This window comes from Lonchura striata, chromosome 2 (genome assembly GCF_046129695.1).
Source record: "Lonchura striata isolate bLonStr1 chromosome 2, bLonStr1.mat, whole genome shotgun sequence".
In the NCBI taxonomy this organism is placed as follows: domain Eukaryota; kingdom Metazoa; phylum Chordata; class Aves; order Passeriformes; family Estrildidae; genus Lonchura; species Lonchura striata.
The window spans coordinates 26,468,661-26,486,474 of NC_134604.1; the positions used below are offsets into that span (position 1 = coordinate 26,468,661).

General features: G+C 45.6%; 1 protein-coding gene across 3 annotated transcripts in view; it reads right to left on the bottom strand.

Moving 5' to 3' along the window:
- Positions 1-1,886: 1,886 nt before the first annotated feature.
- Positions 1,887-17,814, bottom strand: part of IGSF11 (immunoglobulin superfamily member 11) — a 111,790-nt gene continuing 95,862 nt past the window's right edge. For all 3 annotated transcript variants that reach the window (XM_031505550.2, XM_021549104.2, XM_021549107.3), the window contains exons 2-7: positions 9,135-9,298; positions 7,755-7,962; positions 6,812-6,967; positions 5,686-5,808; positions 5,304-5,454; positions 1,887-4,688 (exon numbers count right to left, since the gene is read on the bottom strand). In XM_031505550.2, coding sequence (XP_031361410.1) covers positions 4,238-4,688; positions 5,304-5,454; positions 5,686-5,808; positions 6,812-6,967; positions 7,755-7,962; positions 9,135-9,173 — 1,128 coding nt within the window. In that variant the 5' untranslated portion in view covers positions 9,174-9,298 and the 3' untranslated portion in view covers positions 1,887-4,237. The remainder of the gene's footprint in view (positions 4,689-5,303; positions 5,455-5,685; positions 5,809-6,811; positions 6,968-7,754; positions 7,963-9,134; positions 9,299-17,814) is intronic.

Genomic DNA, 17,814 nt, shown 5'->3' on the forward strand with positions numbered 1-17,814 from the left:
CATCTGAGACTACCCTGATTTGATGTCCTCTTAATGAGGGCCTAAAACATGATGTAAGGAAGACTGATGTCCTGAGCATCCCCCATCCTCATAGGGAAACCGGGAAGTTTTGGACAGGATACCATCTGTTAGACTGGTTTCCGCTGGAAACTCATCTGTGTTTCAGCAAGAGTACGTTGAAGTGCATGCATCTGAGTAATTTTATTTTTTTTTTAGTTCAGATGAATCAGCAGATATGAGTCCAAAAGCTGTGTAAGTTAAAAAAAACTTCTGGCAGTCTGCAGACCAGTTTTCCCAAATATTTTTAACTGAGCTCTCATCTACACCAGCCTCTAAAAAGATATCCACTTCTAAAGTGTGAAGCATCCTCTCATGGTTATTTCTGTCTCAGCACTCAAAAGTACAGTTAATCCTTGTTTCAGAACAAGTTCCTCTCTGATATTTTTTGGTAGAAGGTGACATAGTCATAGGTACCAACATTTAAAGTAACATCCATGGTGTGTGGTGGATAATCCCTATGGCACATCTGGAACGAAGGCTGTCAGCAAACTCAACCATTTCAATGGTGACTTTTATTTAATGCTGCAATAGCTTGAACTTCTGTTTGAATTTTACTGATAAATTAAAACTCTGGAGCACTATCAAGTTATTTAATTGGTGGGGTTTTGTTTTGTTTTGTTTTGTTTTGGGTTTTTTTGTTTGTTTTGTTTGTTTTGTTTGGGTGTTTTTTGGTTTTTTGGGGTTTTTTTTTGCCTTGCTAGGCAGAATTTACAGGTTAAAACTCCAGCATTCCAGGTGATGCACAAACCTAGCAAACCATCCCACATCCAAGGCAATTCTGCTCTGGATCAACAAGACATGTAGAAGGATGATGTAAGGAGCAAACCAGTGGCAAGGGATGGATAGTATAGCAGACTACTGACAGGGCTATCATGGGAATAAAATGTAAAGATGCTATTAATGTCACATCAAGATTGCACGATCAAAAGGTGATAAATGGAAACATTAAGATTCCTATGTCAACTTCCTGAAAATGGCAATGCAGCTGTCTTATTTACAGTAAGGTCTATAGCTGAAAACGCATTTACAAGAGTATTTCAAAGTAGGTTTTGAAAAATACCCAGGAATAAGAACATTATGCATGTGCAGCAGGGCTGTTGGATTTGCAGGTTTCTAGCTTTAATAATCACTTTCAGAATATCTGTGGGATTTTAGAGAAGAAATTGGAAAAATGAAACATGGAGAGAAAAATGCAAAATCCCTGGCAAAACATCAGGTTGTCCTAACTAATAATAACCTTCTGGTAGTAGCTGTTGATACAGACTAAGAAGTATATGCTTTGCAGTCCCCTTATGCCCTGAGAGTGTGAACGCTCAGACACTGAAACTTTACAAGCTCTGTCTATGGGGATCAGCACTTCAGTTAAATTCCTAAAAGTTCCCCCCATCAAACTTATCTAAGAAAGTCAGTGACTTAGATTTTGAATCTTAGATTTTAAAGATGTCACGATTTTGCTTGGAAAACCAATACATGAGCAAAATTTGGCAATTATAAAAAAACATTTCCCCACATCGCTCAAAGCAGCATAGGGTCTCCCCTGCCAAAAGACAGAAAATAAAACTCACCTTTGGCTAGAGAAGTAGCAACCTTGCAAGCCTGGGAAATTGTACATTCAAGGGCAATGTGTCAGACTATTATGAATGTGAAAAACAAGGCTCGAGTACCAGAGCTCACTACCAAATAGGCTGGCCTAAAAAGATTCAGCTCTCGGTTGCGTGGTCACTGCCTACTGCCAGTCACATCAAGGATAAGTATTAATGGCCAAAGTCATTGTAGTTACAGAATTAGGTAGGAGGAAGAAAAAAGCAGCAGCAGGCAGGCAGAAGTCCTTTTTTTATATGAATAAAATTTTATTGAATTTTATACAATTAGAAAGAACAAAGAAAGAGGAGCAAACAGTCTTATGGAGGGCAGGAACCAGAAGAGCTTTCCCAGTAGAGGAGGGCGCCTGCTGAGGGCAGTGTTCCTGTAAATGTCACACAGGGGTTGTTACAAAAGCAGAGAGAATGTGTCTGGGCTTTTCTTTGATTGCTTTGGGGTTTTTTTTCTTCCCACATTAGGGTTTCTAAAGCCACTTTTTTTCCCCCATCAATCCTACCCCCCAGCAGCAAAGTGAGCAGACAGGTAGGAAACAGGACTGCTCCAGTGAAATGTGTGCACACAAAGAAACCTCCTGCCTGCACCACCAGGGGGGTTTGCACACATTCTGGATGCAGTGCTATAGAGGGGGAAGAAGGGAAGTTGGATTTATTTTTATTTTTTTTTAATCTCCTTTTTTTTTTTTTTTTTTTTTTTTTTTTTTTAAGAAAAGAAGGCACAAAATCTCAGCCATGCTTCAAACCTAGTGCTGCTTGGGAGCTCCCAGTCTCCCAAAAAGCCAGTGTGTCCATGTGGGAACCCAGCCCTCACCTCTCCCTCCTCTTCCTCAGAGTCTGTGCTTGCATTTGTACTGCTTAGGTAGAAGGTCCTGCCCAAGGTTTGTGCACTGCTAGGGAAAGTAAAGCCGTGCCGGGACAAGGAAAGTGGGGATGAGGAAGAGTCTGTTGGCTTAAACAGACCCTTTTTCCAATGTAAGAACTATGGAAGTCACCTGTGACTCCCCACATTGCTTTTCCAAGAGCAGACCTGGGAGAGCTCTGGTGCTTTTTTGAGGTGATCACTGCCTTTGCCTGTGCAAGGCTTGGTGTTATGCAGGAGGGATAAAACATCTATCCAGGCATGGCCTCTTTGAACCAGTGCTCTCTAGGAGAGGAAATCCCAGCCCTCAGTCCAGCCCTCCAAGTGGCATCAGGTTCCTTCAGAGGTTTCAACTCTTGGCTTTGATTAAGGCTATTTAGTTGCAATAGAAAAAAGTAGAGGTGCCAGCCACAACCACCTGCCAGGCTGCAGGAGATGGCAGGGCCACTGGCAGATGCCACCAGTACCCAGTCCCAGGACATTGAGGGAAGTGGGGGAGGCAGAGAGATAGTGTGTGGGCTTTCATTAAGCCTTTGCATTCTAAAGCAGGAAACAAATCCTGCTAACAAGTCTGTGGGAGAGCAGGAATGAAAACTCTGATGCCTCTCTGTGAAGGCTCCAAGCCCTGCCATGCTGCCCAGCCCTGCACAGCCTGATGAATAAAATCCACCATGCAAACATCAAAATTGTGGGGTTTGAAGTCACTTGCCCTAAATCAGAGCAGCCCAGGAGCAACAGATGCCTCATGAACCTGCCTGGTGCTCTGTGACACCATCTTGCTCCTCTCTGCCTCCTGAATAACCACAGCAACACCCCAAGAAAAAGAAAAAAAGAGATCCAAGCCCTAGAGCAGCAGCAACAGCAGCAACAGCAGCAGCAGCGGTACAGCCTTGCCCTGCACCGAGTGTCTCAGGGAAAGATGCTCAGATGGCTGCATCCTCCACAGCTATAAACAGGGCTCTGGTGGCACTCCAACCTCGTGCAGGAGAAACACCCAGTCTGAGGATCTGCATGTGTCTGTGTGTGTGTGTCTGTGTGTGCTGAGGTGGGGGGAAGAACTGCAAAAAATAAGGACAAATGATTCCTGGCCCACACCCTCACCCAACCATCCCCTTGACTGGGTTGGTGGCTGTGCCTTCATCTCACCCCCCCAGCCTGTCCCATGCCTCCCCAAACCCAGCCCCAGTGCACAGTTCTCCCTAATCCAACAGTGGGGCCAGGGCCATGGGAATCTGGGGCTGCACAGCCTTTCCTGCCCTAACACAGGTCATCATCCTCTTGGAAACAAAACAGCAACAACAATGGAAAAAAAAATATATATATATATCTCCCGAACCTCCCTGAAAGACCCAAATGAATGGAATCAGTCCCCAAGAAAACCAACAGGAAAAAAAAGAAAAAGTTCTCCCCAGGGTCAGGCCCGAGTGCATGTCCCAGCTGGGGCCCAGCAGCCCGGGAGCACATCCCGACCTCCCTGCTCCTCCGGCCTTGGCACATCCGTGGCGTCCATTGGCGCGAGGAGCTCCAGCAGCTGGGGGGAAAGCGGCTTGGCCAGGGCTGTCCCACCAGCTGGCAGCAGCCTCGAGAGGGGAGGGCAGGCGGAGAGGTCAATGTGTGACGCCCCCACCGCCTCGCTGCCTTTCAGGAAGGAGTAGGGTCTCTTCACCCCACGCCAGGAGATGAGAGGCCCCTTGCTCAGCCGTCAGCCGCCAACACGGTCCTACACCAGGGAGCCAGCCCGGCTCTGGGCGGGCACCATGACGGGGACAGCCCCGATCCGCTCCAGCGTGGCCTGGCTGACCGCGTAGGAACGGGTGTGCGGCAACCGCGGCTTCCTGCTGACCGAGCCGTTGCTCCGGATCACCTCCTGAGGCGACGGCGCCGTGCTGGCCGTCACCACCAGTGTCTTAGGGGGAGCTGGGGACGGGTGGCCGCCGTTGGCATAGACGGGGCGGGCACTGGTGCTCCCTGAGCGGGAGAAGGGGGGCTGGTGAGCATCGTTGCTGTTGCTGAAGCGGGTGAAGGAGTCTGTGGCGTGGTTGGCTTTGGGGTCGTTCCAGTAGCGGCTGTTGTAGGTGTTGGACGAGGTGAGGGTGTCGTTCTCTGATGAGGACGCGTCAGCGTGGAACGTCTTGGCGGCAGAGGAGCATTTGGGTGGCAGGTCATCCTCCCTGGGAAGGACAAGGTGTGAGGGCATATGGAGGACACTGGCCCACTTGTCCAACACCCCCACCCCCAACCACCATGCTGGGGTCACCATTGATTCAAGGAGAAGGACAGCACCAGTGTGAATCAGATTGCTCCTTGGCCCATTTGCTCATCGCTCTCTGCAGGACCTACCTGTGTGCTCCATGTGCCAAATTTGCCACTGAGGCAAATGACCCATGCTCATGTGTCTACAGAGAAAGTCAGGCAGTGCCAGACAGTGGTAACTGTGACTGTAACCTCTGTGACCAGAAAATATCATAGTCATATCTCCAGAGCTTTTCAGCTATCACATTATGGGTCAGAATTCCCACCACATCACTCTCCTACAGAGCTAATAACAACATGAAGTCCCATCCCTCTTGCTGGCAGAGGGATTAAAGGCATTATAGGCGATACTGAACACAAAATGTATTGTTACCATTCTTCATTTTCTCCCTCCATTTTCTGAACATATAAGGACATCTTTCCCTGATCCCAGGGAACACACCCAGAATTAACAAAAATGAGGTTTCCCATTCAGCTGTCAGCTGCAGCTTTTGCTTGGAGGTCCCCCACCACCAGCTTTCCCCAACCCTTACCTTATCTCATTGGGAATTTCCTCCTCTTCTTCTTCTTTGTGTTTATTTTTCCAATAGAACAGTGCTACAGCCACCAACACAATGCAAACAACGAGCACAACAGCACCTGTGGCCACTGCTCCTGCAATCAGGCCGATACTCCGTGGGTGAGCTGTGGAGATGATTGAACAGAGCATGGAGAAGAAATCAGGGATGGGCTGTGGCCTTCTATAAGCACATGAAGCTGCTGAGGCTTGGGAGGGGAGAAAGGCAATGTTCCCATTCCAAGGCATGATTATCTTCTGATAGAGAGGCACGTGGTGGCTCACAGCAAATATGGTTACACACCTTACTGTCACAAGACAGAAGCAGGTGGCCAAGCCTTCCCTGGCAAAATACTTACGTGCAATGACTTGCAGGTCCAGAAGGCAAGTGCTGGTTCCAATGGCATTTGAAGCCACACATTGGTAAAGACCTGAGGACGCAGTGCTGATATTTCTGAGAGTGACAGTGCCCTGGACTTGGTCTAGTCAGAGAGAAAAGAAGGATTTAAATCCCTCCCCGGCTTGAGGAAAACCATGAAAAGGCAAAGCCAGCAAACAGAGAATTTTGGTGTGAGACTATTAAGAGAGAAATAAATTAGGAAATAACCTTTAGATGGAAGCATTGTGCGTGCACATACACACACAGAGACAAGATTAGTCCTTAAGGAGCTTACACTAGATGTTTCTTTCTTTTCTTATAGAGGAATTTGTGCAGATGAAAGCTTGGGACTCTCTGTGTTGTGCAAGAACAGGGAAGAAAGAGATGCAAAATTACCTATACCCAGATCTACTTGTTGAATTCAGTCTCTCTGCAGAATCCCTACTCTCCCATCCCTGGGCTCCCCATTTCCTGCTCTGCCAATATTCCTCATTACTGAATTATATGAAACTGAAAGCTGCCATATTCTTAAAATACAGCAAAATAAAGGGCAAAAGTACAGCTATCAGTATTTGATCAGGACACCTAGGTTAAGAAAACCTAAGGGTAGGACTTGAGGCTGGGAAACACCAGTTTGGTCAGAGCCCTGCTTCTCCATAGATCTGAAAAGCAGCTCTGGCAGTAATTTATTGGAGAACTGTGGTATAAGTGTGGAAAGCTGACCATATTTTCCTGGCATGATTCTGCCTCTCTTCTCCCCGTTTCCATTCTATAAGCCTTTCATTTGGTTTAAAATGCAGGTGAGTTGGCAGCTGAAATTTCCAGCCACATGCGAACATCCAGAAATCACTCTCTCCCTCTTCCATTCAACCCAATCCTTGTTTTTCAATGGGGAACATGTTTCTGGACCAAGAAAACTTCAAAAATTTAAGTGGCCTCTGGAGGGTACCCCATTCACCGTGGGCTTTAGGAATCTTCATTCCAATAAAGGGACCATGCAAATGATGGCTGATGCTCAATGAGCCATGCCACCTCTGGCAGCTCAGACAAGGGACAGCCCAGACTGCTACCAGGGAAATAAAGAGGATAATCAACAGAATGAGCACCTTGTGTGGCAGTTGGGGGCAACTTGGGGACATTGTCCAGTTTCTCCCAGAGGTATGTTGGCCGGGGGATGCCTTCTTCCGAGCTGCAGGTCAGTGTGATATCGCTGCCCACGTCCAGGGACCCCTGGATTCTGCAAAGCGGGGCAGAAGGAGGAACTGCGAGAGAAGAGGGCAAGGTGATAGCAAATCAGGAAATGTGACCAAACAGTGGAATGCAGGCTCACTCTGGACATGTGCTGCTGGGGAAAGCAAGGACAGTGGCATGAGCTGTCAAGGGGACAAGAACAAGGCAGCAGACAAGAATTCATTATGGTTTGGGAGGTGACAATTCACACAAAGATTCCTTACCCACCAGCCCATCAGGGTTTACAGACTACTGCTGGCTTTCACAGGACCCAGTTCTCTTAGATCCCTCCATTGAAAAAAAGGTGAAAATTTCTGTCTTTGAGACAGCAAGGATTGTAAAAGTTAACAGAGTGGCTGACAGAATTTACTGTGATTGGGTTTTGCTTTCATATCTTTATAATGGCATGCACTTTGGAGTATTTAGCATCAGTGGGAGCATCCAGAACTAACAGTTTTCATGGAAAGGAAGCAAAGATATAAAGTCATTCTCTTCTCCTGTTGCTATGCACCAAACCCCTTACTCTCCATCCAGCACTCCAGGATGCCCTCATACTTTATTCCTGCTTCTTTGCAACTCCATATCACAACACCACCACAAAAACTTTCTCTCCACCATATTTTAAAACTTCATTACACACTGCCTGCATATGAAGTCTGTGTGCCCTACAAAATCCCACAGTACCCACAAGGCAGCCCATTCCTCCCCATGGGATGTCGGTGGGCTCAAAGACACACAGTACCATATTGTTCATGATGCACTATCATGCACAGAGGTCCCCTTGCCCCTGACCCCCGCCCATAATACCAATAAACACACCCAAGACAGTCAGTCCAATGACTCCAATATTCCTGACGCCTCGGTCGGGAAGATTGTTGACCAAACACTGGTAGGTGCCAGTATCCGATAGCTGAGTGTTGTTGATGAAGATGGAGGCACTGGTGGTTGGCATTGTCACAGCAAACCCCACTCGCCCATAGAACTGGGGTGCACCACCAAAGATCTGACCCCCTTGGTAGAGAATAACCTGGAAAAGAAAGGAAGGCTCAAACACTCCACAGGAACTGAGCAAGAAGGAAGAACAGCAAGCAAAACATGAGCTTCCAAAGCCAAAAGGACCAGTTACTAAAGGATCTCTGAATAAACCAAACCTCAATATACATCCTAGCACAGGTGCTTTTTCCAAAACAGGAACACACTTTGTAGCCCATTTTACATCAATAAAAATGTTTATAAAGGTAACAGACCAGAAAGATACCCAAATCTTCTGGTGTAGTTGGACTGGCAATACCAGTCTCCCTCACAAGATAGTCATTACCCATCTGGACAGGATCAATGTACAGAAGCAGAGGCTCTCTGCAGGTCAGTGAATATTTTGATGAAAAGCATCTGCCCAATGGACAGTATCATTTTGAGTGTCTGTCAGTAAGATCCTGCCATGATTTGACACTGCTCACTGAAGATCTTTGGGATGAGCTGAATGACAGGCAGTGTAACCTTTGAACCTGCACAGCCTCTGCCAGTTAGACTGTGCTCAGACCAAGTCCCTGAGGAGCAAGTATTCTTGAGTGCAGGTTCTCACACTGAATACAAAATGTGATCAGGGCAGTGTGACCCAAGATGTATTTCAGAGAAATGGTGTTCTTCTGTTGTCAGAGAATGTGGGCAAAAAAAGCAGGCCAGCATATCTCAGGCTATGATTCTTGTGCCCACCATTATATACTCTCATTTGCTAGTATTGCAAAAGCTATAGACAGTGAAGAAAAAAAGGGAAATAAAAGGTTGCTATGAGTCTATGCTATGAGAAGTTATGTGTTAGATGACATTTTGCATAGATTTCACAGGTTTAAAGCTGCAGCTACTCCCAGGCCCTCCAAATTCTACATCCAGTGCGCCAAAACCTGGATTACATCTCCTGTGCTCTCTTGAACACACAAACATCAGAGGCCCAGGGCAGCAACACAGTATCACATACACTTGCCCCAGCTGCACATCCAGCCAAGGACACAATGTGCATCTCTTAACAAAACACTGAAGAAAACAGATGCATGTAGTATCCAGAGGGTATGTTCAGCAGTGACGGGACAATGAATTTTTTGGACAGCCATAGACCCAGCATCGTAGAGGGCCTACATCCAGAACATGGTGGGGAACAGGAAAATCCCAAGGAAATATATGTTCCCATCAGAAAAGACCTACCTGTTGAGGCTGGTTGGCGTTGGAAAGAGGAATGACCATCCAGATGACATTAAGGTTAGTGAGAGCAGCGTTAGTGGTGAAGGTGCAGGGCAACACTGCTGTCTGGCCTCGGGCAACCTGGATACTCCCTGAACTGACTGACACCTCCAGAGGACACACCAGACCTGGAAAGAGAAGAACACACAGTTCAAAGCACTGCAGGTGGCCCCAGTGGCAGGTCACAACACAGCATCCCATTCCTGTCAGAATCTGAGGTATTGATGATTCCAAGATGGTAAAAAGTCTCTGTCTTTCTGCCCCATTGCCAAAGAAGAAGTCATAATTCATCTGTGCTGTTTTCAAGGTTGTTTATTCTTGCTTATCTCTAACATGTTCTGCTGCCCTGCCGCAGCTCTGTCCTGCAGGGCAGCCTGTGGGGCTCTGCCCTCAGTGGGATGTTACAAACATTAAATACCAGAAACTACCTGTGCTGGATTTACAAAAATGTGCCAATATCTGTCACCTACGTTGAACAGTGTGTCCCCAGCCTGAACCAATAGAAAAATGCCAACACTACAGTGAAACATGGAGGGCATGAAGAAGGAGGAAAAGGACAAGACACACCCAATTTCCTCCATCTTGTGCCCTTTGGACCCCTAATCTAGAATCCTAAAATGTTACTTTTGCACCCGTGCCACACTTAATTATTACTTGTATCAAACACTCAGAGCTGGTAATTCATCCTGTAAGATTGAAAACTCTTTTCCATGGACAGAGATCACAGACAGTGTCTCTGTGGGCTCTGTACAGGGGGGTTCCTGACCCCCTGCCAGAGTCCCAGGCCTTCCAGGGCAGCCAGAGGGAAGTCCTGGATTCCCACACATTCCTGCACAACTGTACCCTACTACATCAATCTAAAAGGAATTATATTCATTCCTCACAGATCACTCTGCTCTCATGCAGACATTTTTTACAGACAAATGTACATATGTGGTCCTTTTACATGAGGGCACTCTAGTTTCAGAGCCTCTCAAAACAGCAGTGATTTTTTTGACAACAGGCAAAGGGTTACAAGAACAACCAAACTGTATCTAAGAGAAAGAGATATGTTTTCAAACCCATCAATCTTAATGATACCAAACATCAGGGAATGAGAAAAAGAAACTGTAATATTAACCAAGATACACAGCTCTCCTCCCAATTTTATGTTTCCTAAAGTACAGCAAGCCCAGAAGTATTTTAAAAATATTTTTAATCTAAAGGGTTAAAATTTGAAATATTTTCCAGTCCAGTCATTTCTGTTTAGCTGATGAAAAATTACTATTGCTAATGAAGGATCTCATCAAATCTCATTTATTTTCCTGAATTTCCACCTTTCACTTCTTAGCATTCCACATACATGGACAAAGACAAAAGCCTGATAAGCCCCAGCTTCTCAGTACAGCAGCTCAAGGCTGCCATTTTAAGACTGCAAGTTACACAGGGAAATACCTCTGTTCCTACCACCAAAACCTTGTCAAATGAAACTAACCAAGGGGTCTCTTCCGCCCCTTTGAGTAGCCCTAAAATGCTTTAAACCATTTTTCCCTACAAAATCAAAATATTGACTACAAAAAAGCTATGTCTCTGTATGATAGCTCACCATTTTCTTGTTCAAAGCATGTAGAAGAGTGCTAGAGAAGAAGAGAAGGAGTTTTCAAGCTCCAAGCCAACAGCAGAATACTGCTAACATTCAGGTGCTGTCTGCAGACCACCCAGGAAGGTTACTATGAGTCTATGCTGAATCCAGGAAGGGCTGCCTGCAAAGTTTCTATTTTCTGCCAAGAGACAGTGCTTTGCTGAAGGTGAAATGCTTTATGAAAATAGTTTTCTATCTGAACTACTAAGATATCAAACAGTCTGAGGAAAAGGTGAGTGTCCCCACATGCTTGTCTGCTGAGATCCCTCCCAGGCTGCCTAAGGTAGAAATGCAGCACCAGAGCCTGGAGATGGTGAGCTTCGGATGCTACAAATCCAAAGATTCTAGCACCTGCACAGCCTTCCATGTGTTTTGGTGTTTGAACTGACTGCTCCAGAGTTGCAGTACTCCAGGACTTGGCAAATACTCAGCCACCTCCTCCAAACTTCCATTCCTTTCTCCACATCTCCTACCTTTAAAGCCCTGAGTAATTCAGGGAGGCTCAGAAATTATTCAGGACATTGTCAGACAAAATTTCACCTTAACCTCTTCAAGTGAAGCTCCCAAGTTTCTTTCTTTGTGGGAAAAAAGCATCCCGAGTCTGACTTTCCTCATTGTCTTGGGTCATACTTAAAAACATGGAACGTTTTGGAAACTCCTAGGGAAACAGATAATCTCCAATGCTAACATCTCAGAGAATTAGGTGGCTGGATGAGAAACAGCTGGTGGAAGCTTAATCCATCAATCTCCTAGGCAAGTCTGTCAGTAGCAAGCAGAAGTAAATAACTTGAAGAGCCAGTAATAAGCATCACCTTTATCACAAGGCATCTGCCTTCCAGCTGTGTCTGTGGGCAACAGGCTGGGAATGGATTTGGACTCCTCATTTTCTTACGGCTGGCCAGGCAGTGGCAGTAGCCCAAAGCCCAGAAGGGATCCATGTCAACTTTGGAGATCTCTCTTGCTGAATGTGACTCCAACAAGGAATTGTCTTTTCCACAGGCTGAAATTTGAAGGCTATCTTGCCATGACTACTCATCCAGTCTAGCATCATCCATGTGCTAACCAGTGTACAGGGAGTCACAATGATTTGAACATCTATTGGATTGAGCTCTCTCTCCAACGTGGTGCGGGGAGTTCTTCTGTTATGTTCAGCATGGATTTAATGAGATCTTCTCCATGAGAGGAAAAGAAACTACTCATCCAATTTGGAACAGCACTATGTGTTTTTCAGCCTCATTCCTTATCCCTTCCACTTTCTGTTCCATGAAAAACCCACATATTCAAATTCTTGTCATTCAGAAAAGTAAGTGTAAGAAGTACACTTCTTAAAAGTAAGAACACTCACTTAAGTGTGAGTGTTCCAATTTACTGGAAAAGTTAGACTTTCAGTTTGCTTTGCAGGATTAGTTACATCAATCACTCAGTCATCAAGATGATGAGATTTTCATGTCTAATCACCCTCTTCCTACTCCTAATATTTATTATTAGTTGATTGTAAACATCCTGAAGAATAATGAAAACACTAAAATAGAACATGCATAATTTATTCACCGTAAAAATATTTTTTTGCTACATTTGAAAATTTTCCAATATATTCATGAGCAATTTTAAAAATGAAAGGAAACACACATTCCCTTTTCCCTGCCAGTACCCCACTCTTACGCTGCAACACCCTACAGCCCACATTATCTCCTTTTCCTTTCAAGGCAACACAGCATCCCTTTTAATTTGAATGCCATGGTGCAGGGAAGCACTAAGGAGGAGTTGAGGTCTCCATTCATTTTTCTTGTCAAGGTTTGAACCTGGCTGCAAGATGAGCACCCCCACACACACCACACTGTCCTATCTCTGCCTTGTTAAGCCACCAGGCAATACAGCTCCTCAGATTGCCTTTACCCCAGGCAGCCCAGGGCATGCCAACTGCTCTTTGTCCCTTTTTTTGGCTCTTTTGGTGCACAAGGCAGGTGTCACTTAAAGGCTCATTTTGTTATGCTGAGTGGCACCTGCAGGGCTACAGCTGGAGAAAACAGAGCCACTTCTGACAAGAAAGACTGAACAAGGCAAGAGGAGATGTAGGCAAAGGCTTCTTCCAGCAGCATGAACAGGGAGGTAGGGTGGTGTGTTAGCACAGTACTGGGTTGGCAGTATTATAAGATGGCTCTTTTCCCAGTGAGACAGCCTAAAGAGAAAAGATCAAAACCTTTTCAGAAGCTGCACCATCTCAAGACTACTAAAAAATGTAACATTTACATATGCACTTGTCCATCTATGCAGGTATTTTTGTGACTGCATTCTTCCACACTAACAGTCACGGCCCAAAACACAGATGGATCCACACAGTCACATACACTTAAAAACCTGTATGCCAAGGGTGACACCTACTAGGAAAATTCAACCAAATGATTTGTGTTTAAACATTTCAAATTAGGCATTGCAAAAATATGGGTTTGTATTAATGCAAGAGGAGGGAGGCAGAAGAGAGAGGGAAAAAAAGATTTCCAATTTAGCATATCTATTGGAATAAGGATTTTTCAATGTGCAGCCTAAGGAATGAGGACTTCAAGTCCCTGGAGTAGATATAAATGCAAATATAGATATATGCACACACAGCCTACTGAGTCAAATTACACATAAGAGGTCATAAAATCAAGCAAAGGATATTGTAAGAAGTCTCCTTCTGCAAAGTTACACAATCCAGGTATTTTCTAAGCATTCAGAAGTTTAATGACTTCAGAGAGACAAAGAATCGATCACCACGAAATCATCTCTCAGAATTGGATTACAATGGCCATTTCACCCTCTCTTGTGACTGCAGTCTCCTCCTTACTTAGTAATTAAGCAGCCCTGTAAGCAGCATGCCCAGAGGATGAGCAGGGTACACCACTGTCAGCAGAAAGAGGAATGGGACCTTCCTGTACACAGGACACTTTGATCTTAGCTTGATTCAGCAAACAGCGTTCTCCTTTGATCCTGAAGCAGCAAGCTCCCATCACTAATTAGAAGGGATGCTCCATTTTTCTGTCCCCTACCAGCAAACCAGTCAGCAGAAGAATGTGTTGGCTGCAGAGGCTCTTTTGGAATTTCTTCACATTTTTAGGAGCAAGTAATTATTCTGGCAACAGAACTGATTTCATTTTTGATGGCTCACTGCTGCTGCTGCTTTTCCAAGTAGCACCTCAGCTCCCTCCCTGGTATGCATGAAGGAGTCTATGTAGGTAATTCATACATCATGGCACAAGCACATAGGACACAGTCCCACAGCACACATTGCCCTCCCTGGTGAGTGTAAGGAGGAGTCAGATGCTGCCACATTTTCTAGCTGCCCTAGAGGGGTTGCAAGCTTCACAGAGCTTTCAGAATATACCAGATACAGTGAACCTGAAAGACATGGGTAAATCTAAGCATTTTGACTCATTCTACATTGGTAGAAAAATGTTCCCAGCTCCCACTCACTGCCACACCTTTCTTCCAGAGAGCACCAGTATAATCAGCAGCTTTTGGCACTTGCTATCAGCAAACTCCTGATACCCAAAGGTAGAGACCAAAGTAAAAGCCCACTCTGCAGTGCTGGCAAGCCAGGGAAGCAAATGGCCAGGGGAGGAAGGAGGGAAGAAGGTGTGAAAGGGATGTAAGAAACCCTCAGCTGCATTCTGCATCTCCAGACCTCAAGGGAAAATGTGCAGGAGTGTGTGTCACTGTGGAGAAAATGAGAATAACGCTTCAAGCTGATTCAGCTTGCATCTGAAACCCAAGGAATTACTCGAATGGCTCCTGCCTGTCCCAGCACAATTATCAATCCTGTTGCCACATGCTGGGGAGGATTCCTTTGGCAGTATGACATTTTGGGTCCCTTGTTACAGAGGCAAAGATGAGGTCACACAGAAGTTTTAAGAATAGGGTAGAAGCACAGTGTTCCATCTGGCAACTGCAGGCAATGGAGGGAGAAACTGCAGAGCAGTCTTTTTCGTGAGATGAAAGGAAAATACAAGTTGCTGTGCCTTTTGCCTGCCTCACATCTCTGAGTCTGGACCAAAGCTAACCCCTGTGCTAAAGAAGAGAAATGTCTCCCATCCCGATGAGCTGAGGTACACTGCCAACCCAGCAGACTGAACAGCAGCAAAACCTACAACCCAGGAAAAAGTGACTCACAGCAGGAGGAGACAGGAACACATACAGGCAGTACACCTGCCATAGGACCTGCCTCTGCAGCAAACACTCAAAAGCCCCTGAAGGAGCCTGGCTTGCAGTTCCAAACACAGAAAACATTGAAGTTATCAAGCATGACATGACAGCATCCAAACTGGCTGGTCAACAAGATGCTTGAATACTGGTCTTGCCCATTCTCACCAGGGACTGTGTGTCCTGCTTCATTCTGGACATGGTACACTTACTACCTCAGGGTCCATCTAACCAAACACAGTATTTACCCACCCCAGTGTCTGGAGGCAGCCTGCAGTAGACTCCACCCTGCTTGGGGAACCAACATCACCCAGCACTGCAATGGAGCACAGATCTGAATTTATGCCCAGCTAGACTATTTCTAGTTCACTAAGGAAATTGTACCATGGAAAAACTTCCAGGCTCCAAAGTCATTCTGCAGGGTAGGCATTTGGGACAGATTCACACTGTCATAGCAGACTGCATCCTTGGTCCAAGGTGGCCTAGCACAAATTTTCCTGGGAAGGATGCTTGGTAGAAACCTCCTTGGAACAATAATAATGGGAGTAATGGAGTGAGGAAAGAAGGGCTCCAGCAAACAATAGCCCCCCTGCCAGCTCACAGCAAGAGAGCAAAGTTTGCTCCAGACATTCATAGGGGGATTGCTTCTGTGCCCCAGTTTGAGGGCACATGTTATACAAGTGGCTGACAGGTCTAGCAATGGGATAGTAACCTGTGAGGGACAATGGAACAGTGTATAAAATAATTTCCAACACTTCCCCTCCTATATTTGCTGGTTCTGCAGGATAGACTGGAACTAACAGCAGGAAAACCATTCCATCTATTATGGTTTAGAGCAAGGTCTCTGTAAAACAGGTATTAAAACTATGACGCTAACTTTTCCTCTGAGGTGTTTCTAGTGTTAGTATTCCTGTTAAATGCAGGCCAATAGGCACCTTTATCCCTGGAGAAGCCATCAGATACAGCTCATGGTAACAAGTCATCACCCCAGCATAGAGCCTCCCAAGTGAAAAGACCCATTTTACTCTAGTAAGAGTAATATTGCTGCCCAACCTGTGGGATACACAGGCTAGCAGACACTAATCCAGGGAGAAAACAGTGTCAGGGTCTTGAAGTTGAGCCCTGCAGTGCTTCTTGCCAAGAACTGGAGTAGCTGTTCAGTACCTCTGAAACTGTGCTGATCACACTGACCCTTCTTCCTTACCAATTATAACCTCATCTGAACTAGAGAGAAAACTAACAGGGGAGAATTCCTGATGACCCACTCCACTCTGGCCTCAGCTGCTGACGAGTGAGCAGCAGTCACTACCACCCCTGCCATCTTCTCTTTTGGAAATAAGTCTTTCTCTGCAGGCCAGTTGGGAGGAAGATTTCCAACAACTGACTGATTGGGATGACTGACTGAGATAGAGCATATCTCCCTGTGCTGACCTCCCCAGTCTGCAGCCATAGACAGGACAAAGAATGGACTCTATGACCAAAAAAAAAAAAAAAAGTTAAAAGCTTTCAGAAAAGCTTTCAGCTGCACATACTTCTAGAACGGTGTTAGTTCCCTTCCATGTCCTTGTCAGAGGAGCTGGATTAGCTCTTCCAGGGGTATGAAAGGGGCTCTCATGACATACTGAGGAATTTGATTCCTTCCCTGTTTCTGGCACAAACTCCCTGGATCCTGCTGAGCAAGCCAGACAGCTTCAGGTATCTTCAGAGGGTCCCCATTAGTGTGAGATCCTCATGTGCTCAGGTTTAGACCTCAAGAGTTTGATTTGCTGAACTGCTGAGTATCAAACCTGCCAGGGAAATTGAGAGGGGCTGTGCTCTCCAGATAGGGTTCACGTGATGTTAAACTCCCTGAGCGCCTGAACAGTGTTTTTCCAATAGATCTTAATGGTTCTGTTTAATTAGGCACAGACTTGAAATGCAGAAGTTTTTGAACAGTGAGAAGAATATAGTGTTAGAGCAGCTTGTTGGCATGTTCTAAGAGGGAACAAGAACCCAAATCTGGTTTAGAGATGCAGCTTCATTGAGCTGATGACCCAAATGGTCCTTCCCAGTTTTGGACTCCTGCTGTGATCCCAGTACAGGCTTCTCTTATGTGCTTCTATCAAGCCTTGCTGAAGCTACTGGGAGAGCTGCCACCTTTGCAGCTCCAGCAAGCTGGGATGGATGCCTTGCATCTGTCTCTGCTGCCTTGAAGGCAATATGTGTGCAAGTTAGAGGCAGAAAAACAACTGCATTGTATTATAGCAAAATTATAAAAATACAAAGGAACATTGATAGGAACAAAAATAGCATCTACAATGACATTAGCTAGGATGAAACTAATCAATGGCTGTGCTCTGGGCATGCATTAATCCCCTTTCCATAGTATAGTGTTGCACTATTAAGTACATTATGGGAAATTTTAACACTTCCCTCTGATGCATGCGGCACTGGCTGGAAACAGAAACTGCTGCACTCTGAGCTGGCAGTCCTTGAATTCACAGCATTTGCAGAGGACTCAAGGAGCAGCTGCACTTCGAAGGTTGGGGTGTTTTTTGCTATAGCAGATGAGCAAGGCCAGAGGGGACTCAGGGGGGAAGAGGAACTGAAAGAGCTCACTCATTTCTCCCCTAAATTGAGAGTGGCTAAGGCCACTTATTGAGATGGGTAAGGCTAATTCAGCCCACTCTGTAGGACCATTTGGTGTCAATTTTGTCCATCCCTGGCTGTGCTTAGAATCAGTCATCAATGACTCATACCCTGGGACTCAGGTGGGCAAATCAGGAGCAGGCAGTCTGTCTACAGAAGAGAGATGAAGGCCACACAAGGCAGGATACCCAAGGTACAAATGAAGTGGTGTGTCCT